At 38.5% G+C, this 23,259-nt stretch overlaps 1 protein-coding gene across 4 annotated transcripts in view; it reads right to left on the reverse strand.

Moving 5' to 3' along the window:
* Nucleotides 1-23,228, reverse strand: part of LOC107586126 (transforming acidic coiled-coil-containing protein 1-like) — a 24,685-nt gene extending 1,457 nt beyond the window's left edge. The window contains exons 1-14 of one of the 4 annotated variants that reach the window (XM_016273362.1): nt 23,005-23,228; nt 12,723-12,808; nt 7,498-8,438; nt 7,259-7,323; nt 5,432-5,492; nt 4,635-4,794; nt 3,545-3,597; nt 3,074-3,211; nt 2,704-2,780; nt 2,530-2,573; nt 2,264-2,424; nt 2,069-2,175; nt 1,834-1,954; nt 1,029-1,712 (exon numbers count right to left, since the gene is read on the reverse strand). In XM_016273362.1, the coding sequence (XP_016128848.1) occupies nt 1,644-1,712; nt 1,834-1,954; nt 2,069-2,175; nt 2,264-2,424; nt 2,530-2,573; nt 2,704-2,780; nt 3,074-3,211; nt 3,545-3,597; nt 4,635-4,794; nt 5,432-5,492; nt 7,259-7,323; nt 7,498-8,438; nt 12,723-12,808; nt 23,005-23,069 (2,148 nt within the window). In that variant the 5' untranslated portion in view covers nt 23,070-23,228 and the 3' untranslated portion in view covers nt 1,029-1,643. Of the gene's footprint in view, nt 1-1,028; nt 1,713-1,833; nt 1,955-2,068; nt 2,176-2,263; nt 2,425-2,529; nt 2,574-2,703; nt 2,781-3,073; nt 3,212-3,544; nt 3,598-4,634; nt 4,795-5,431; nt 5,493-7,258; nt 7,324-7,432; nt 8,439-12,722; nt 12,809-15,018; nt 16,028-23,004 lie in introns of those variants that run through there. The other 3 variants (XM_016273357.1, XM_016273358.1, XM_016273361.1) reach the window with 3 other exon arrangements.
* Nucleotides 23,229-23,259: the final 31 nt, after the last annotated feature.

The raw sequence follows: 23,259 nt of genomic DNA on the forward strand, positions 1-23,259 counted from the left end.
TTCATTTGGCAGTTGGTTATTCTGAGCTGAAATATTGCATAAGATAGCACAAAGAAATTGTGGGTAAAAAAAAAAAAGAAACAACAGCCAATAGAAAGCATCACTTCAGCATTAGGCACATACTTTAGCAAGTCTGGCAAAAGATTGTCAATTCTTGAAATGTCTTCATTGAATGTTTTGAAAATGATTCGGTCCAGTCGACACAGCACAACAAAACAGAGTAAACTTGTGATAAACTCTGTACTTCATGCAGACTTTGAAACCAGAATAATTCATTAATAAAAGAAAGTTTAAGTGCTTTCAGTTAGGTTTGCTTTTGTGTTGTCAAATTTTGCAAGCAAGCATTTGATTGGATGATTATGACCTCATGGCTAGAAATAAGTAACCCATCAGAACATCTAGTAACACCATGAGCTCGCTTAATATGATAAATTATGATAATTTGGCACCTAAACACACAGAGAGTAAGAAAACAATGGATGGAACTACAACCGTCTACAAACTCTCTTCAACAGAAGCTTTGAATATGCAAAAAGCTACTCCATGAAATAATATTCCAGGTTCAATACAAGTTAAACTCAACAGCATTTGTGGCAGAACGTTGACTAATATATCATTTTGAATCGTCCCTCTTTTTCTTTAGAAAAAAAGCAAAAATTCAGTCGATGGTGAGGCACTTACAATGAAAGTGATTGGGGCAATTTTTGGTCGATTTAAAAGAAATTTTCAGCTCATAATTTAAAAGCACTTACATGAATTCTTTTGTTAACGCTTGCATATTATTTGAGCTCTACAGCTATTTAAGTCATACTTTTTTGGTTTTAGGATTTAAGACTTTATGTTGACATGTCAACATAATAGTAAAATGGTTTTCAACCATACACAGAAAATCTTAGCAACCAATTTCACACTAAAATCATGTTAATATGCATATTGTTTACTTCTTGTAATTAGTGAATATTGTAATGTTTATATTTACATTCACTTCCATTGTACAGGAAGTGCCTTACTGTAACCCAGATTTTTGCTTTTTTTTTTTTTACAGATGAATTTTCATGGTAATCAACATTACACCACCAGTGCTGTCAACTGATCTTGTACTGAACTCGGGATATTTCTTAAACTTGTATCAGGACCTCTAATATATAACAAAAAAAATTACACAGGTTACAGTACTTTCCAATGCAAGTAATGGAACTAAAAAGTTGCAAATAACATGATTTGCTCCCTCCATTATAAATAGCAGCAGTGCGATCATGTAAACCATGAACAAGGCCAATGACCCTCATCCCATGTCTGTTCCTTTACACCTGAACACACACCCAGAGGGCTCTCCCAAACACTCATACACACAGCTGCCATAACAGCCAGCAGAAAGTCATCAGAATGAGATATGTGGGTGGTTTTTCCCACCCTCTTCAAGAAACATTTTATTCCACCACTTATCAGTGTGTAAGTCCAACATCAGCACTTTATGAATCTGTAAAAACATTTGGGACTTTTATTTGATTCTTCAGCTCATATCTTGTTTCTTCCAGTGCCTGAGCCAGACCCATGGAAAAGTGACTCCTTTCCAAAACGAGAAAAAAAAATAACATGGGAGATCCAGTGGCGTTCTTGGTCAGGGTGGGTTCTCCTTCCTCTTAGTCCGTGGTGCCCATTTTTGCAATGAGCTCATCACAAATCTTAGTAAGCTCTTCAATCTCTTGATTCTGGAAACAATAATGTGGATTTTAAATAATGCTTTCTTAGAAAACTAAAAAGCTGATTTGATGTTACAGCATGTGTTATATTGCATCGGCTGTGGGTGACGGTGAATGTGTGAGAGTTCACCTTCGGTTCGATTGCCCGCTCCAGGGACTCCACCTTCATCTGCTCTTTTCTCAGGCTGGCGTTCAGCGCCACGCTCTCTGCGTTGGCCTTAGTTCGCACCTGAGCTATTTCCTCATTCGCTCTGCAAAAACATACCCATATCAGAGATCAATCAATAGTGTAAAATACATTAGATTAAAGATCAAATGCAGACGGGAAACTGATGAATCACTTTAATGCTAAATATCGTCCTTACTTGTCAAGTTTCTCCTCTGCGTGGATTTTGAGGGTCTGATAACGTTGTTCCTCCTGCCTGACGCGTGTGAGGTAGTCCTGAGCACACTTCTTTAGCACTTCCTCATTCTGACAAGAGAGCAGCAGAATCATCTGTATATGTCCAGAGGAATCATTTATATAGTCAGCATTTCAGACATTAGAGAAGATGTCTTACCTTCTTAAAGCCCTCAAGAACGGTCTTCATGTTTTCGTAGCGTCTGAACAGGTCGGAAAACGAGCGTTCCACTGAGTTGAGGTCAGCAAGGGCTTGATCTCTCTCCACGGTTAACTGATGGACGCTTTTGTGAGATCCTATGTTCTTTCGCTGCTCATCTTCTGTATTGGGAAAAATTCCAGACAAAAAAATACAAAATAAAATAACCTTTAAAATTTATATTCAGAATTTCATTGAACAGCTGCTTTGAGAGGTAGATCACTCACCTATCATTTGAGCTACCGTCTTCTCATACTCATCCACTATTTTCCTATGGTTAAAATCAGTAAATAAATGTTAGAATGTTTCGTTGTTGAGACTGTACTGTGCGAGCATTAAACTTGTGTGGGCATAAAACCTTCCCCGGTGCATTCTGGGAAGGGTTTTAGATTAGGATGTACCTCATTTCAGTAACTTCTAGTCTACTCTCTTCATATTTCCTCTTCCACTCATTGGCTTCAATCTCTTTGGTAATTATCTACAGGTACAAAAACGCAATTTTATAAACAGTCCATTACAAGTCGACACTTTTCGATTTAATTTCAATTTTACACAAAAACGTTTCAAATTTTTAATTTAGTAATAAATTAAATTTGTAAAAAAATATTAAAATAGTAATTATTCAAATAATTAAAAGTAAATACAATTCAAAAAGTACAATAAATATTACAGTATTTATTTGTCATTTAATGGTTTTACATGCGTTTACATGTACTGTACATTGTAACGGGACGGAGTACTCAGAACAGTATAGACAGATGCTTGTGTTACCTCTTCTCTAATCAGTGTGAGCACTGCTGCTTTATCCATCTCACTGAGAGAGATTGAATCCAGCCCTGGACTCGTTTTCGCTATGGTCTCACTGTCTGAAGAGCTGAGAGCTGAGAGACTCTTACACAAACTCTCACTCTGCAGAATAAACACAATCAGAGAAAAGCTTTAGGGAGCATTTCTTTTTGAAATAGATTTATTATACCTTATGCTCTTTTATCAATACTAATACCACATTTTTCAATGAGATGAAACAATGACTACACTCTTTCCTCTGACCCAGTTATTAGCTTGCCCTTGAGCAGATTAAGGCCTGTGGACATCATAATCCTCTTAATGGGTTAATAATTATGAATCCTTGTCAGGCAGAAATGCACCTCTGCTAGGAATTCATGTGTTGAACTTAGTCATACAGGAATGGGTTGAATATCATATGCCATATCTAATGGACACTAACAAAACAGAACTTACAGGAGAGGAAAGGTCCTTCTCATCAAACTGGTCTGTTATGCCCACTGGCAGATCTGAAAAGAATGACAGATTATTACTGACTCTAACAATTTACCATTATTTTATAATTAGTTTTGTTGTTGCTGTTACTTTGCAAGGGGACAAAGATTTCTGAAAATATTAAACAGTAAAAAGTATGTTAACAGTTTATAACAGTCTCTCGTTTAAAATTAAGATAATATAAAAATAATTCATAAAGTAGCCAATAGAGGGCAGCACAGGCTCTAGTAATAGGCACTTGAATTCAGATCAAAAGCGTTTCTTCTGCATTTATCTACACATAATGACACGTTTTACTGAAAGAAAAGAAAAAGCTCTTTGTGCAGGTATTATCTTAGTATACATACAACATTAAACGACAGGCGCAACGATTTTAACGTTTGTAATATGTATTTCTTGGTCAAATTCAACAGCATGCCATATACGGCGGGACTTAATTGTATACACTGTGATTTGATTGGATCATGTAAAGGGTGTTATGATCTTATTGGTTAAAACTTCCCGCCCGGCGGTCTTAGACACAACGTCACCAGCGAAATAAAAAAAGTACTAATTTCTAAGGCTTATTAAAATGTACATTTTTATAAAACAATATGACAACAAAAATCTTTTCTTTAGAATAATGTCTTTTTGATTTAAAATAGTCTTTTAACAAGGTAACCAGGAACATTTTTTCAACATCCGTGACACCACTTCATCAACTGCTCATCAAAAACTTCATCAACTTGTGACAAACACAATCTTGCCAAACGGATGCTCTCTGGTATCACAAAAGATCCTATTTAAAATGTAATGGGAATAACAGGACTGTCTGTGACTGTCTGAGAGAGAAGCAAGCAAAACAAGTAAGTATGTTTGCCATTCATAAGAGTTCTGTGTCTGCATAATGCCCCCAAACTGTCCAACCTAACAGAGCAGTGCTTGTTAAACCTCATTAGTGACAGATTGCCCCAGTCTCTTAACGATTATTGATTTATTGTCTGAGAATACACACTGCAGTACTACACGTAGAGCAGACTGAGCAGTAGGCTACGGAGCACTTCTCCCTCACCATCTGCAGTCTTGGTACAGGTGGTTGTTTTGGTGCAGTCTGAAAACTCCTCTGGCCCGTCCTTCTGGCCCATGACAGTGGAGGCTAACTTCTCCTCATCTGTGGCGTGATGGACGCGGTGGGGCAGTTTAGATGCAGGATCTTCCTGCACATCTTTCTCCTGTGATATAGAAAGCAAATAAGAATTTTACAAATATAGATGATATACATTGATTATATAATGGTTATACTTAACAGATTTTGCAATGATGGTAAACCGAGATTTGTTTTTCCTGCATACAAAATAGCACTGCAGTTCAGCTGTGAATGGGCAAAATATTTGAATGGTCTAAAATTAGTTATAGCCCCTCAGACTCTTTTCTCCTCATAGAGTCTTAAACTCTCTGCGACAAAAGCACAGGCGGACACAGTGACCTGCTTTGGGAACTGAATTCTGTTTCAGGTTGTGTTGTGCGCACACACACACACAACAATGATGCACACTAGTGTCCTAGTTCAGAGCGGGTAATATAGAGATACTGTATTTGAAGTGCAGGGATTTTTCAAAGTGGGATACTGAGAGAGAGAGAGAGAGAGAGAGAGAGAGAACAAGGAGGAGAATATTTGCTGAGTCACTGCAGTAACCACCAAGTCCAAGACATTACAACAAATCTTAGAGGCTTTGTATACATTATATACATATTATGTTATGCTTTTGCAGTCATGTACATATACATGCAAAAGATATGCAAATACATGCCCACACAGAACAAGATGCATACAAATTTACAATTTGTTGGACAGTGTTGAAATGATACCTGATTGCAGACATCCAGGACTAAGGACTGATTCTCATACTTCTTTACTTTACATGAGTTCCTGCAGAAAAGAATATTGACAGAATCAGTATATGGTATCAAGAAATGAAACTTTTAGCAAGAACTTCTCTCTTCAAAGTCTATTGTATTGAAAGCAGTAATACCGTTAGTTTCAGATAGACATATATATCGATCTGGCTGATTGGACAACATTTTTGATTATATTTTGTTCTTGTTTAGAATATTTTGTCAATGCATAATTAACATTTTATTTATTTACTTTAACCATTTTTTTCCAAGGGAATTTTTTTAAGCATCTTTAGTTTCTGTCTGTCTTAGTCTCATTAAAAGTGTACATATTTGTTTTTCCATTACCAACAGTAATGAAATAATGAATTTAATAAGTAATGAAAGGCATATCAACATGTGTTATGTGTTACCAACAGTGCCAACAAAGTTTTATAGATAAACATGTTTAAAATTATGTACACTAACATCAGATAAAAACTCGTCATATCAGTGCCCTGTAAAAAGCTGTTTTACTTTCTACATGGTGGTCCCATTACATGATTGTCACCATGTTGAGATCACATGACCAAATACCACTCATTATACAGATCTTGATTAACCCATTATTTATCATACTTTTTTTAAGGCTGCATAATGGGTGACAAATATTCCTGCAAATATGGTAGTTCTAAATGGTAGTTATACAATGGGATCGGTAACCAAAAACCTTTGCTTTTCACAAGATGCTGCCTCCACTCCTGAAGGTGTCAGATGCAAGACCACGGTCATATAGGCCTCAAAACATTTAAATTGTATTATATTCTATATAAGCTATACATATCAGCGTTAACTTGGCTAGCCAGTCTGTTTTCTAGGTATTGGCATCTATTGAAAAAAAATAAAATAAAAATCGCAGTAGTCATTGTATTCTACAAAAAAAAAAAAGCTGTTTAGATCAATAAAAACAGAGCACATTTACAATCCAAAGACTGATGTGTGCTTTACAACACTTTAGCAAAGAGACCATCTGTATATTGGTCACCATGAGAGGGTCAGATGTGAAAATCTTTACAAAATGCCCAGAGACTAAATCAATTCTGTCCTCCGGACAATTAGAATACAATAAATTAATTAAGTAGACCTTCTGCCCTAGTTTGAAGGACTGATTCTGTACATGATTTGGAGCCAGAGGGCAGTTCAGTCTTCAACAGAGCTCATGACATGCAATGGGACAGAAGAGATAACAGTGAAAGTACAGGAAAGGAGGGCAGGAGAGGATACTTACAATAGAAAACAGAGAAACCGCACTTGCTCAGTGGTCCTGAGGACAGTATGACAGAGGAAAGGACAGGGGAGGTAGGAAGCACACACAGAGAGGAGGGAATGTGGAGAGGGGACGTGCCGTAAGACATTAGAGGGCAAGATAGAAGCATGAAGAAAACAAGTAGGAGTGAGTTTAAGCTTCCTGACTTTCACAAACAAATAGGATTTCGTTTGTAGAGGGGATGCCATAGTTTAGAGGAAAGTGTGAACTGTATACACTGGGACAGTGTAAACAAGACTACTGTAAACTACGTATGAAAAACTATTGTGCCACATGAAAGATGTATGATTAGACAACAACGGAGTTGTTGAAAAGAAAGGGTAGCATACCAACAGTACATAACACAAAAGGTGTGACATGTGTTGATAATGTTTAGTAGGTGAAAATTGCTCCTTTTTGCATTTTATGCACAATAGCTAGCTACAGATGCAAAAAAAAAGTCACAGATGCCACACACAAGTTTTGCCTGTCTGTCTAGCATATCTGCCACTCACGTGATGATCCTGTCTTTGTTTTTCTTCGGAGACTGTCCTGCTTTCTTCCGCTGCTCCACAGTTCCCTCTGGTTTGTGTTTGTCCGTAAGCTTCTCAGTCGCAAAAACAAAAAAAAAGTCACAGATGCCACACACAACAAGTTTTGCCTGTCTGTCTAGCATATCTGCCACTCACGTGATGATCCTGTCTTTGTTTTTCTTCGGAGACTGTCCTGCTTTCTTCCGTTGCTCCACAGTTCCCTCTGGTTTGTGTTTGTCCGTAAGCTTCTCAGTCGTTGGTTTAATCGTGTCATTTCCATCTAAGGTCTTTGATGGATTAAAAGGATCAACAGAGTCATCAAAGTTATCATGGTCAAAATTATACGATGCTTTAGGAAGAGTTGGCGAGTTACTACGTTTATTGTTCCCACCAAAAGGATTAAAATTGGGATCATCCCACTGACTTGGGTCAAAGTTGTAGGATTTTTTAGGAATAGGAATATCATCAACGCTCAAGGGATCCACATTCTCTGATGGCGGTTGGTCTTGTTCTGATGAGGTCTCTAGTGGTGGAGCTGCTGTTTCTGCAGCTTTTGGTCTCTGTTTTTTTGAAGTAGTCAGCTTGTTGCTTGTCTTCTTTCCAGACTTCTTGGGTGGAGGTCTCTTTGCTTCGGCATCATCAAGTCCAAACTCCAGCATTACTGGCTGAGCAGGCATGTTGTCCATCAACTCTGTTTTAGGAATACTGGCATTGGCAGGTGAAGAGTTCTGCAACTTGGACCCTTCAGTCGTGAATACATTTATGGTATCGTCAAACTGATCAGGGTCAAACTTGTAGCTCCCCACTGGAAGTATCGGAGGATCATCATCCACCTCATTAGGGTCTACACCATTCAGTGGGGCCTTCACCTTGAGGGAAGGAGGTCTAGGCTTGAGGGACTTGGTCTGTGGTTTGGAGAATGGCTCTTCAATGTGACCATTGCAGGTGTTGGTGTCATCTGTTGTAACTGCTTCAGCAGGATCGGGTTGGTCCACATCCATTTCAACAGAGGAAGGCTGGTTCCAGAGTTTCAGGGTTGGGCTTGGTTCCACACTGCTCTGTCGCACCACCGGGGCAGGTGCATCCTCAGAAAAGCTCTCGTCCAGGGTCAGGTTCTGGGTTTTGGTTGTGATGGAGGTCAACTGGTTTAATTCTGGGAAACCTGCCAAGAGTAGAAGAGGTAATTATTTTATCATGGTCCACAAAATTGAATCGAATTACCCTGTTGAAAAACATGTATGCAATAATATGTTACTGAATATTGCAGTATATACATCTAACAATATTTTAAAGTATACTCTATTGTTAACCTATGGAGGACATTTGAATAACAGACTTCCTTACGACAGAAAAGGCAGGAAATGCTTCACTCAGGATGCAAAGAGCTAAACAATAGTTCTCTCTTCTCTGTCTCCAACAGGCATTAAAAAACCTAAAACTTCAAACTGCAAAACTTCAAGCAACAGTCAAACATAAATGTGGGCTAGATGTTCTAACACACATTTTGGATGTACTGGAAAGAAGACTGCCCGTTTTCTACCATGATATGAAGAAAAACTGCCTCAACAACTGTAGCAATTCAAGCTGCTCTAGAATGTCATGTGACATGAATCTACATGTGAAATTATGTCAGTACTCTTAAAGTAGCCATTTTGAAACACTTTCCATTGACATACAGTCCTGCTGGCAGTCATCACTGAGTTTTGATGCAATAGCCTGTTGCTAAGAGACAGCCTATTTATAAATGAGATGTATGACTTCACACTGACCTCCGATTGTGGCATCTTTGAAAAATACTAGCGGTTATCTGTTCAAAATATTTACATACGAGAACGAACATGTCCAGTGATGAGGAGACCGTTTCTTACAGTTGAATTTGTGAGTTCAGTTAGTGCTCTAACACGACATGAGTTCAAGTTTGTTTGAGGGATATTTGTAGTGGTTAAGGCTCTAGGGTGGTAACCGGAAGGTTGCTGGTTTGATCCTCACAAGGACTAAGCCATGAATCTTAACTACTGTACTCTTAAGTAAGGCACCTAACCACAGATTTCTTCAGGGGACTGACGTGTAAAAAGTTCTTAGCACCATTCTAGGTGCATAACAAATACAACTTTTAGGCTGGTAATGTCTTAACTGTAACAATGGTATACTGGACAAAAGAGGAACTTGAGGTTTAGCAACTATCATTTTAGGGAACTAGCTTTACGTGTATGAAATTAAAACAACTGCACCTTTCAGCATTGTAATGACTATCACTCACAGACCTTCCAGGAGTCCTCTCCAATGCCCACACCCAGTCTTCCTCCTGATTTTGCCAAGTTCTAGCTTTCTCTTCCTCTTGGTGTCTTTTTGTACACATCTGGTACTGTCCTTCAGTGTTAAAAGAGATGGCAGACAGCCCTACTCAGTATGCAAGAACACTCTGATCAGCACTTTTAAAGTATGACTGCTCTTGTCATCACTTCCAGAGGTCAAGGCTCATCCTCAACATTCATAAACTAATTTCTGCAATGGATAAATCTTTTGACAGATACGATCCATGTCCCTACAAGTTCTGTGACCTCTTTTAAAAAGCTATATGCGTTTTATTTACCAACTGTCAATTCGGGGCCATGAAATTCATATTGTGTAGGTAACTGAAATGTTGTAGCTTTGTACTCCAGATAAAGGTGTCTGTTAAATGAAAGACTGCTGAAATTACTGTTCCACATCATGAAACATTCAGGATATGAACGCAACGGTTGCCATTTGAACAAGCAACACCAATGAAGGAGAATCATCAGGCACAATGCGATTGGTTATGCAACCAGTGCTTGAGGCTGTGACTTGAGCTTTCTCTTCGTGGTGGGAGTGTGATGCGTCGATGTTTATTTCATCAAAACAGAAAAGGCTTGGTATGAACAGCATGAGCTAATATATTCGAAACACAAATGGTTCATCTCCACCATTGAGACACTTCAGAGCGATTTTGAATATAAAACATAACTAAAATAATAAGAATGCTCATCCCAGGCAAATGCATAAAGCAGTCACAACATATTACTCAGTTCCGTCTTAAAGATACCACACACAATAGCCATAAAAATGAGACTGCATGACTGAGCTTGATCTAGAGTAGAACAGGCAATTGTACAGTAAAATAATGATTGTTTACTCTGACGTCAAAAATAAACTAATGTCAGCAAGAGTTCATATCTGACTTTAAATTGAAGGTGCAGCAGGATTTAGTGCCTGGGGTGGAGATGACACAATAAGGCTTGTGTTTACATAACCACAAATTCTGGCTAAAGCACTGCTAGCCATGAAAATGTGTGTTCCAGACGGCTAGCACTGGCGTATATCTGTACAGCTGTGAGGATGAGGATGTCTGTGGTGGAAACTGGATTGTGCTCTGCTGGAGCCAGACTTTTACGGTCTGTCTGCTCAAGCAATCCAAACCACGACACGTAGGCTTGGAAAAGCTGCCTCTATTAGCCTAAAGCATGCTGCATTTCTAAGGAAAACATTCTCACAAAACTCAATGGGAAAAAAAAAGGTTACATTTTTTTCGAAAAAGGATTTATTCCTGTGAGGTATAACAATCTAGCTTCCAGAGACTAGGGTTAGGAAGGGAAGCAAGATAAAAATGAATAAACTAGAAAAATTGTGGTAGCAAGCCTAGCTCAGTTTCAATGAGTTCAAATGTGTGTTGAAGAGAGTCTGTCTGTGACGTTTAGAGCAAAGAATTAAATCACATGATGTTCTTTGCTGTGAGCCTTTGACCTTATCCATTGATAAACACGCTCTGAGAGGAGCAGGCGCTTTTGTTAAATTCCAAACTCCTGAATTCCAAGCTGTGGACTTTTCCCACACTGGGTCAGGGGCCTCTCTTTACCCAAACCCCTATTTTCCAGCCTCAAAACCTCCTCCACTCAATTACAAAAACATAACTAATACGGTCTGCACTGTTTAAAATAAGGCTGAGGTCAAAATGCATCGATGCGGTCGAATCATTGCAGCGCAAAACACAAACTTCTTCATCCTCACCTATGAAACCACTGGAAGACTTCAGAGCATCACCCAGAGACTAAAATAAGATTTTAAGAGGAAAAAAAAAAAAAACCAACAGAAAGCTGCATGTGTTTTCATGTATTCTCTCAACGGTAGTGACAAGTCAAATTTTAGAGCATTTATGAGATTTTAATGGGCAGATAAATTTCTCAAAAAAGTCTGGGGAAGTGCAGCTGTTTTGAGTTAGTGATATGGTACACTCCCCAGAATTTGGACACGTGTCTGATGGCAGAGAGGGAAATTAAGAAAACAAGGCAAGCTTTTAAGTAAAAGAAACTGTTCTGTAAAAGGAATGGGAAGCATGTCAAAATCTAGCTTTTATTGTAGAAGACAGTCAGGTCTTGTGAATGGTGCCCAATTTGCAGACAAATTCTTTTGAAACGATTTAGTCAAACCAGTGCTAAAAATGTTTGCACTCGATCGTAAGGGATAACTTTGTTGTGATTTATTAGATAAAGTATAATTTATGCCCATGTTCCAACACCACTTAGGAATGACAAGAAATGCCCTAACCCTTCAATGTATTGCTTACAAGTTAAAATATCACACATATATTACATATGCACACAAAACCACAGAGACATACTTTCTTCTTGTTGCCATGGCAACATCACATTGCATGAGGAATAGAGGCACATGTAGTGACAGGTGCTCTGTGGCATCTCTAAATCTTCTGTCTGTATCGATGGCTCTCAGTTAGCATGTGGTATAGGAGGTCTTACAACAGAAAGCTGCATGTGTTTTCATGTATTCTCTCAACGGTAGTGACAAGTCAAATTTTAGAGCATTTATGAGATTTTAATGGGCAGATAAATTTCTCAAAAAAGTCTGGGGAAGTGCAGCTGTTTTGAGTTAGTGATATGGTACACTCCCCAGAATTTGGACACGTGTCTGATGGCAGAGAGGGAAATTAAGAAAACAAGGCAAGCTTTTAAGTAAAAGAAACTGTTCTGTATAAGGAATGTGAATCATGTCAAAATCTAGCTTTTATTGTAGAAGACAGTCAGGTCTTGTGAATGGTGCCCAATTTGCAGACAAATTCTTTTGAAACGATTTAGTCAAACCAGTGCTAAAAATGTTTGCACTCGATCGTAAGGGATAACTTTGTTGTGATTTATTAGATAAAGTATAATTTATGCCCATGTTCCAACACCACTTAGGAATGACAAGAAATGCCCTAACCCTTCAATGTATTGCTTACAAGTTAAAATATCACACATATATTACATATGCACACAAAACCACAGAGACATACTTTCTTCTTGTTGCCATGGCAACATCACATTGCATGAGGAATAGAGGCACATGTAGTGACAGGTGCTCTGTGGCATCTCTAAATCTTCTGTCTGTATCGATGGCTCTCAGTTAGCATGTGGTATAGGAGGTCTTCTTTTACCTGTGCTCTCGGTGATTGGTTCATCCAATGGCTGATGGACAGGCATCTCAGCTTCAGGTGTCTCAAATTGGCCCTCTGAGTCCGAACTGATGGAAAATGAAGAGAACCTCTGTGATTAGTACACATCTTCGCTTGACAAAAAGACATTGCCTGGCACAGCTTGATTTAAATCAGATGGATAAATGTTAATCTTGGATCAGGGGTGATCAGTATAAAAAAAAAACTCATCAGATCATCAAATGACATCAATATTTAATAAAACATTTTGCACATGTGGCTTAAAGGTTTTGCCTCAGGTGAAATGAAACTGAACACAGCACATCATGTCCTCATTAAATAACAATACTGTATCCCAGCTGTGACACCAATACTTTCTGCATAATGTGGTTTATCAGGTCTGTTTTGATGGTTTGTGTGAGGTAACACTGAAGAGCTTCCTAGATTAAAGGAATAGTTCACCCAAAAATTTAATTCTCCTGCAAAATTGCTTTCTCATCCTCATGTTTTTTCAAACCCATATGACCACGTTTCTTCCATGGAAAACCAATGAAGCATTATGCAATTAGGCCTTCAAGTTTCAGAAAGGACATAAGTGTCACAAAAGCAGACCCATGTGCTTTTTAAGTTAAGGGAATAAGGATTTAAAATGTCAACTTATTACATATGACTTCTTAGGACCCATTCAATGTCATTGAATGAAAAAAGGCAACCACTACAGTTGCATAATGGTTGCATACAGTGTTACATAAAACTCACAACAAAGCATAATGGTCATGAGCCTGAGCTGAAAGGGAAGAATAGTTAATTTAGTGTGTCTGTCTCTGTGTGTGAGTGAGTGCAAAATCGGTCACCAAGTCTAGGAGAACTGCCCAGTCTCGTTACATTAGGCCACCTGCAGTCCCAGAATACCGTTAGGGAAGTAATCATTACTAGTCCAGCAAACAAACACAACAGAAGAACATATAGGAACTTATGCTATGAAGTGCTATTAAAAGGTTTAGAACAAAGTTGCTAACATATCAATTTTATTCTGCCGTTCCCTTCTAACAACCACTTATTTCTAACTGGGCGTTCCCAAACCACTCAACTACATCACTGTGTTTTTCATAAAATCCCTGCCTGCACAACTCATGCTGCTTGTACTGACTCCCACTGAGCTCCATAGAAATGAGTAGATCTCTACAGAACGTGTGGGTAGCTTACGGTGTGTTTTTCTAAATATATTCACAACTTTCCTGATTCTGGCACTCTTTTGGGCCATTGTTCAGGTTGGTGTAGTGATTAATTTGCATCAGTCTCTCAGGCTGCGAGGCATTAGGAAAGAAAGGATTCTTCCAGGAAAGTAATGTTAGCAGACAGCTCAACAACACGCTTAAGGAAAACAAACCAAAACAACTTTTTGCCTAGATGATACATATGAACTAGTATTATATAAATAAAAATAGAGAAACTACATTTTACAAGTCTATTAAAACAATGTCAGGTTTATGCTTAACATCTCTCCTCAAAAAAAAAAAAAAAAAACAGCATGTCTGTCACACAAAGATGTGGGACAAGTTGAACACCAAAGGTTAATAGCCAGGAACATGGATTTCTTCAAATCTTCAGCCCCAAGTATGAGCAATATTAATGCTAGTCATAGCATGAACTAATAATGAAGCAGAGTAATAGACAAATAAGGGTCTTTTTAACAAGAAAAAAACAGTGCTGGGAAAGACAGTGTTATCTATGGGCAAGGAAATTATCCGTGTCACAATTGGGGGGTTGGGAGAGGAGAGCACTTAAATTCTGATCTTTATCTGAGCACAGAGACACATTAGACTAACAGCTAGACACTGAGCCACGCACACTTCCTAAGGAAATCCCCCAGTGAAGCTGAAAACACCCACAAACTCACCAAGAACACACATATAGATGAACAAACGTGTACATGCCATTTTCCCCAACCGTGACTAGAGCACCAACAGATATCGACGTTCAGAGTCTCTGATCTCTGACTGCTTTGAGCCATGTGGCTGACTGCTAAGCCATAGCTGTCTGCACAACCTTTCAGATCATCCAACTCAAACAGGTGGCTCTGGGGGCAGCTTTTCTAAGGTTGGCCTCTACTGCTTGATCTCGGACCCGTTTTCAAGGCAAGGACTTACGTTACTTAAGAAAATAACAAGCATTATAAATAACATATCCCACACTTCCTTTCTCAAAAGCAACCGGAAACCCCAACTTCATATCCCCCTGTAGAACACATCGTCATTTCCTTGCTCACGTTATGGAGTTGACAAGGTTCTAGACTTGCCTGCAGCCATGAGACCTTTCGTCGTCCTCTTGATCTCCTTGCATAGCCTGTCGTGCCTCGTCCGTGAGGGCTTCGTCGTCCATCCTCAAATCAATCTCAGCTTCTTCCTCCCCTCCTCCTCTAACGGCTGACCAGGTCCATTTGGCCCACTGCACTGGTGACAGCCAAGACATCTTTGACCTCTTGCTGGTGACACGCCAAACGTCTACAGGAACACCTTGTGGGCGAATCCAAACAAGTGAGTCAGTCTCCCCTTGCTTCTATTTCTCTCCTCCTGTCTTGCAGATGTTTTTTTCTCAGTGGCAGGCAATGCTTTACGTGGTCTTGAAGCCGAGCTTCATGTTTTCGTCTCAAAAGCCTCACTGCTTCCTTCCTCTCACGCAACTGTTGATATTGAGTTCTCTTGCGGCTTCCTCTCTCGGTGCAGCCGAGTAACGAAGAGTTTGCAGTCTCCTTTCCCCTCGCAGAATACCACAGCAAAGATCAGCTGGCTGCCAGTTAACTCCCCCGTCCACCCCTCCTTTTTGGGATCAGACTATTGAGAAGAAACTAATGGGGGGGGAGGAGAATAGAGAATGCCTGTATCTCTGGTCCAGCTGATTCGGCAGCCCCCGTGGTGTAGGAATGGTAGCTTCCTTCCCAAGCAGAACTGCCTCTCTCATGAAAAGCAAAAGAAGGGAACTGAAGAGAAGGGAGAGGGGGGCTCTGTGGTTTCGGTACGGAGATTGTGGAATGCAGGGCTGAGCTCCTCCTCTGTATTTTTTCCATTAAACATCTCTAGCCTTGAGCTCCAGCTCACAACCAGGAAAACCTGTTCTTTCACTTGTCCTTTCACATTGCTACCTGTTTGGAATGCCTCAGCAGATCCCTGGGGAAGTCAGCGTTCCCATGACTAATATGTACTCAAACCAACATCCTTTTCCAATGGGAAATAGACCACAAGACCTCTACAGCAGGGGTGCCCAAACTCAGTCCTGGAGGGCCGGTGTCCTGCAAAGTTCAGCTCTAACTTGCCTCAAAACATCTGCTGGTAAGTTTCTAGGATGCCTATAAGAGCTTGATTAGCTGGTTCAGGTGTGTTTAATTGGTGTTGGAGCTAAACTCTGCAGGACACCGGCCCTCCAGGACCCAGTTTGGGCACCCCTGCTCTACAGTATCTATACAAGTCATGAGCTTGCCTTGAAAAATAAAACACAAATAAAGGCTTATTACACGACCTAAGGACTCTCTGTGTGTACATTGCATAATCTTAATAATCATAATGCATAATCAGTGCTTAAGTATTTAGTTGACGGATACTGCACCAAGTATCTCTATTCTGCACCACAACCACATCCTTTGATCACTGTCAACAGTCTAAAAATACAACCCCAGTGAGGCCTTGTTGCTGGTCATTGCCATCACAAAGTCTACCCACACAACCAGAGCAACAGTTCTCAAGGCCGTAACGTGATTGAGCTTTAACAAAATGTCTTGAGCAGTGTTAGTGTGAGTGCAGATACTGAACTCAAATCTTTATGAAACCTCTATTAGACCATGAAAAGCAGATTTCCCTTAAAGCCTCGGGGTAACTTATATAACTGATCTCCATGTAGATGATGGGTCATTCCACATCAGAGGTCTGCAGATATTTCAGGCAGAATTCCTTCTGTGAGACAGTTAAATTAGAAAGCCTGTATGATATTACCAGACTGCTTGCTACGCTAATTGTGAAATGGCCACATCTCCTTTCAAGGCTTGGGTTTCTTAGAGCCATGTTACTTACATTCGTATGTAAATGAGTGCATGATGTTTTGGTGAAGAGACTGGATAAAGAAAGCAAAAGAAGAGTTTTTTTTTTCATTGGTGGAGACTTTTCATTATAAAAGACCATCCATATACATTATGGAGCGTTTTGTGAGGTTTTAATACCACATGCTCAGGATATGAGGCTAAGCTTCCATTATGCAAGTTGAGGAGGACTGCACAAGGAGGTCTCACATTTCAAACACACATGGAAAACTTGGCAGGAGACACCACAGAAGCCAGAATAAAAGGAAACGCACAACATAAAAGACAAAACAGGCCACTGAAGAAAGTGCTTCTCAAAAGAAACGTTGCTCTCTTTCCCCAAAACAATGACTGGGCACACATCTCAGAACATTTCACGTTAACAAGACACTAAGCAACCCAAACAGACCTAAATATGATGGTTTCTTGGATAATTTTGGTTCAAGGGAAAAGTCTTTAGGGAGTGTGCATCTGTGCTTCTAATGACAGATTCCACATTTGGAGAATTGAACAGATTGAAGCCGTTGAAGCGCTGTGTTTAGATCCACCCAACAGCCTGTGATAGTGAGTTATACATTTGTTTGTCTAGAGAAGCTCTGCTTTTTTAAAGCCACTTTCATCAAACCCAAAAGTAGCATTTTGAAATCTTTATAACATACTTGAAAGGAACTGAGCCAAGATTCCAACATATTGGATTCAAATCCTTTACAGTGTTGCTTTGTTGAACTACCTTTCTTACGAAAATCAGAAGCGACCCCAAAAGACTTTCTTCTAAACAATGTGATTAGTTCAAAAAATTTAAGGGGAATTTGACTAACCAACACTTGCTATTTTTTGTTCCGGCCACTTTATTTCCTGGACACAGCTGCTCCGGCCTATGAACTTGTGACGTCAGGCCAGCTTACCACATCATAACAATGACACTCTCTGATAACCTTCAGAGCATCATATTCCTGTGTTCAGTGCCAGGCTCAGCACGATATCTCATAAGCTCTCAGCATCCAATCTTGGTTGAGTGTGAATGATGACATCTGCTACTAGGGAGACTTCATTGCATTAGCTAAGACTACATACTTTTAGTTTTCGTTTTTTGCATCATCACAAAATTATTCAACAGCAGGATTTGAAATATGATTCGAGAACATTTGAAACAAGCATCATGGATATAAGCAATAAGGATGCCTTTAAGAAGCAATTCCTGCCTAGTTATTTAGCCTTTAAGGAACTATTAGATCTGTAAAAGAGAGATGTGATAACAGGCCGCCAGAACTAGACTGAGGCAAAAGCACACGGATAAGGGAGCAGAACCATCTTACATAACAAATCTTCACTGATGTGAGAAATGGTAGTATTATGGTCATTTGTGTCAGAATGGAGCTTATTCCTCCATATCATATTCCTGTGTTCAGTGCCAGGCTCAGCACGATATCTCACCATCCAATCTTGGTTGAGTGTGAATGATGACATCTGCTACTAGGGAGACTTCATTGCATTAGCTAAGACTACATACTTTTAGTTTTCATTTTTTGCATCATCACAAAATTATTCAACAGCAGGATTTGAAATATGATTCGAGAACATTTGAAACAAGCATCATGGATATAAGCAATAAGGATGCCTTTAAGAAGCAATTCCTGCCTAGTTATTTAGCCTTTAAGGAACTATTAGATCTGTAAAAGAGAGATGTGATAACAGGCCGCCAGAACTAGACTGAGGCAAAAGCACACGGATAAGGGAGCAGAACCATCTTACATAACAAATCTTCACTGATGTGAGAAATGGTAGTATTATGGTCATTTGTGTCAGAATGGAGCTTATTCCTCCAGAACAACACATCTTCACACGGCTGCACTCCATTGTTTAGTAACGGGAGCCAAAAATAGCTCAATCAGCTAAACAAACACTTTACATTTCCAGAAAAGACTGGAACATGATGGCCAATAAACAGTCACCTCTCCAATGCTGATAGGCTTTATGTAACTTAATCTATATAAAGCCATATAGAGATCCAGTCTATTTGTAGACGAGCAGTAATCATTGTTATTTTTACTGGAGTCACAAGACAGGGAGAACAGCTGTCCAAAAACAACTCGCATGAGAAAAACCACTCCCTTTAGAGTAAGGGTGTATCTCAACATGAGTCCAGAAACAGACAGTTCAATGCTCATTCCTGGTTTAATACAGGAGCTTAACATGAGATTTTGGCTAGTTTGCAATCAAATGGTTTAATACAGGAGATTAACGTGATATTTTGGTTAGATTGCAATCAAACATTATCAGTTTGCTATGATATAAGCAAACATAAGAGGAACATTAGCAATATTTTGTTTTTTAAACAATTAGAATTATTTTACATTATTTAGACAAACTTTTGGGTGATATTAATCAGGGAAGATGCGAAGATGAAAAATATGACAAAGTTCTGAAATTTTAATATACTCTGATTTGTGTAGAATTTTGGTGTGAGTTTGCTCTAGATAAAATAATTATAATCCTGTAAACACTGCACAGCAGTTAAAACCAACCTCTTCCCTCATGAGGTGTTAGTCTAAAGTCACAGAGCCACCTTGTGGTGAAAAACTGAACTACTTATAATACTACAATGAGTATAAAACTACAATGAGTGAGTTAAAGGGGAACTATACCAACTTCAATCTTCAATCATATATCAATTATATCAACTTCAAGCTTCAATAAATCCGAAATTAGGTCATTGTATGTATAACCAAAATGTTTTGAACCAATAACTTCTGAAAATATTTTGAGTTACTGAAAACACAGCATACTGGCCACATCTGCTGGTTAACTGGAGGTATATGCAAGCAGATTTTTATTTAAGGGCCATGCTTTTATATATTATAATATCAAATTTATCCTAAAAATTTTTTATCATGGTTTCACTAAATATAAAGCAGCACAACTGTTTTCTCCTGAGCAGCAAATCAGCATATTTGAATGATTTTTAAAGGATCATGTGACACTGAAGACTGGAGTAATGACTCCTGAAAATTCAGCTTTACATCACAGAAATAAATTACAATTTAAAATATATTGAACCAGAAAACTGTTATTTAAAATGTTAATAATATTTCACAAGATTACGGTTTTTACTGTATTTTTAAACAAATAAACGCAACATTTTTTTATCATGGTTTCACTAAATATAAAGCAGCACAACTGTTTTCTCCTGAGCAGCAAATCAGCATATTTGAAGACACTGAAGACTGGAGTAATGACTCCTGAAAATTCAGCTTTACATCACAGAAATAAATTACAATTTAAAATATATTGAACCAGAAAACTGTTATTTAAAATGTTAATAATATTTCACAAGATTACGGTTTTTACTGTATTTTTAAACAAATAAACGCAACATTGGTGAGCATAAGAGTAACATGTTCTTAAAAACATTTGAAAATCTTACTAACCCCAAATTTGTGAACGGTAGTGTATTGGTAGATTTTATACATCACAATATAGAAACTCAGCACAACATGGGCGTCGCTAGGCCATTTTTAGGGGGGCTATAACCTACTGTAGGCTACTACAGTACTACTAAAGTTTTCATTGCGTTCACCCCTCATCACACCACACAGCTGTCTCCTCCTGTGAAAATGAAGCACATATGAAGGCATACTTTATAAAACAATCATGTTGCCATTTTCATTTGAAAATGTAACTTTCAATGCAATACAATTTCCAGTGCATGTGGCAAAGAGGTTTGCATACTTGAGCTAAGGAAAGAGGGTTGTGCTAGAAATTAAACAGTAACATTTTGTGTGTGTACAGTAAACAGGTGTGTGTGTATGTGTGTGTGTGATCGATCATGAAGACTTGTATTTGGCTTATTCAGTTATATGTTATACCTATCTATGCAATACAATGGAATACTGCACTTTTTGGTATATAAATTTAGCGAACCACCCCTATTAGTCAAACATTTTTTATTTGATATATATATATATATATATATATATATATATTATACCCTCATTGGGGGCTGAGCCCCCCTAAAATGAAAATCTTGGAATCGCCCCTGGTTTTTGCCTATATGGATGGAAAAAAAAATCAAGCAATGTGCAGAATATTGACACATTTATAAAGCATACACTCTAAAAAAATAATTCAGTGGATCTATTGCCACTACTTAATTTAATGCATTAGTGCAAGATAAAAATTCAAATTTATTGATTTAATTAAACATTTTAAGTTTTAAATTTTTTTTAATGAGTTGTCCTGATATCTTAATGTTGATAATTACATCAACGTAATACTGTGTGTAACTTCAACTTAAATATCTGTGTTAGTTTGTTTAAAACATTATTTAAGTTGTACTAACTCAATGTAGAGCCCAAATGAAAATCCTAGAATCGCCCCTGAGCACAAGTATGCGATTGTCTATAGATGAACGGCCTTAATCACATGTATGAATGCAGAATATCATTTCAACGCTGACCCTCTGACCCAAAGCAATTCCTCTACCCCTCGACCCTCTCCAAACAGAAACAAACATTCATCAGACGACCTACTTATTAACAATACATTTAAAAAGAAAGGAATGTTTGTTTGAGCAGACAATTCTGTTATTCTAAAACTTAAACTTTAATATTACTAACTTCAAAATGACCCAGTTATAAACAACGACATTTTAGACCTGCACTCTGGGAAAATGGAAACATTGATTAAAGTGTCCTTCTAAGAAGTGCTACCAGCATGGAAGAGCTATTTTTAGGGTCTGTTTGTACAACAAGCCCTGCACAGAATGAAAACCTGACAAGTAAAAAACGTCCTCATTGGGGGTAGAGCCCAAATGAAAATCCTAGAATCGCCCCTGAGCACAAGTATGCGATTGTCTATAGATGAACGGCCTTAATCACATGTATGAATGCAGAATATCATTTCAACGCTGACCCTCTGACCCAAAACCCCAAGCAATTCCTCTACCCCTCGACCCTCTCCAAACAGAAACAAACATTCATCAGACGACCTCCTTATTAACAATACATTTAAAAAGAAAGGAATGTTTGTTTGAGCAGACAATTCTGTTATTCTAAAACTTAAACTTTAATATTACTAACTTCAAAATGACCCAGTTATAAACAACGACATTTTAGACCTGCACTCTGGGAAAATGGAAACATTGATTAAAGTGTCCTTCTAAGAAGTGCTACCAGCATGGAAGAGCTATTTTTAGGGTCTGTTTGTACAACAAGCCCTGCACAGAATGAAAACCTGACAAGTAAAAAACGTTCATGATCTGCCATAAAATTTCTCGCAAACTGGACCTAATCAGATGCGTCATGTGTCAGATTTTCTAATTTAAATGCAATTTATTAAACACAAACTCAATGAACCAGGGGTCACATAAGGAGAATTTCCCATAAACACTAGTGCAGTTTAGTGCACTACAACTTGAACTTGAAGAGGTTATGAATCATCAGTACATTTGAATATGAAAATAAGCTACACAAATGATGCCACATGTCAAATCGAGCTCACCAAAGGACGGAAAATGGCATTAAGTATGAGTTAAGGATCTAATCTAACCCTCAAGTCTAGTTGACGTGTCATTGGTACACCTTTACAACCCAAATGGTGATGCAATCAGTCATAAAGTTTATGGATGCTCTTTAAGATATAAACAAATTCTGTGAGCACGATACCACTAAAGATACTCTCCAAGAACACTCCAATACAGCCGTCATGCCAATATTATCGCACTTACAGTAACGCCTCGCTAAATAAAAGATGTTCAAATTGGCTAGACTGCAAAAAAGCCTGAAACTTGTCAGTGTACCTAAAAGGCGTGGGGTTATTTACACAAGAGCTGGGGTTTGCTTTAAGCAAAGCATTGCATTACATAAATAATTAATTTAAACATTTCTAAAAAGTCTGTGTTTGAAGCCTGAAGCGGTTTTATGCAAAACCACCAAAGAAAAGACACGTTTTGACCCTTTCAGTTCCCAGAATTCATTAGAATCCATGAAACTTCACCAGCATGACGGTCATTTGCTGTCACACCATACACTGGGAAGTGTTAGCAAATACAACACATATGACACAATAGCACTGAAATAATTTGTATGAGTTTTACTGCACATTTATATGATTATGCATAATCATAGATGTCATACCCTCTTTAAGTACATACAACATATCAAAATAGCATGACATGTATCATATGAAGTTAAAATATGAAATACATGTCAAACTTACATGCTAATGCTCTTCTGTTTTATGGAGTTTATCCCATTGCCCTTCTTGCTTTGGGATCCCCCCATGATGTCGGTCTGTGTACAACTAACTTCAAGATTATTTTTAAGATGGTCCTAGCAGGTGTAGCTGGCTCATTCTGGCTCCTGTCCCACAGTTAGTCATGCAGCCCAGTGCTTCAGCAGTGACGGTGCAAAGTGTGTCAGAAATGCTGAAACACTGCTTGTTTATACACTGCACGCCCCTCCTACCTCAGCA

The sequence above is a fragment of the Sinocyclocheilus grahami genome, unplaced genomic scaffold (assembly GCF_001515645.1).
Source record: "Sinocyclocheilus grahami isolate Dianchi unplaced genomic scaffold, SAMN03320097.WGS_v1.1 scaffold78.1, whole genome shotgun sequence".
In the NCBI taxonomy this organism is placed as follows: Eukaryota; Metazoa; Chordata; class Actinopteri; order Cypriniformes; family Cyprinidae; genus Sinocyclocheilus; species Sinocyclocheilus grahami.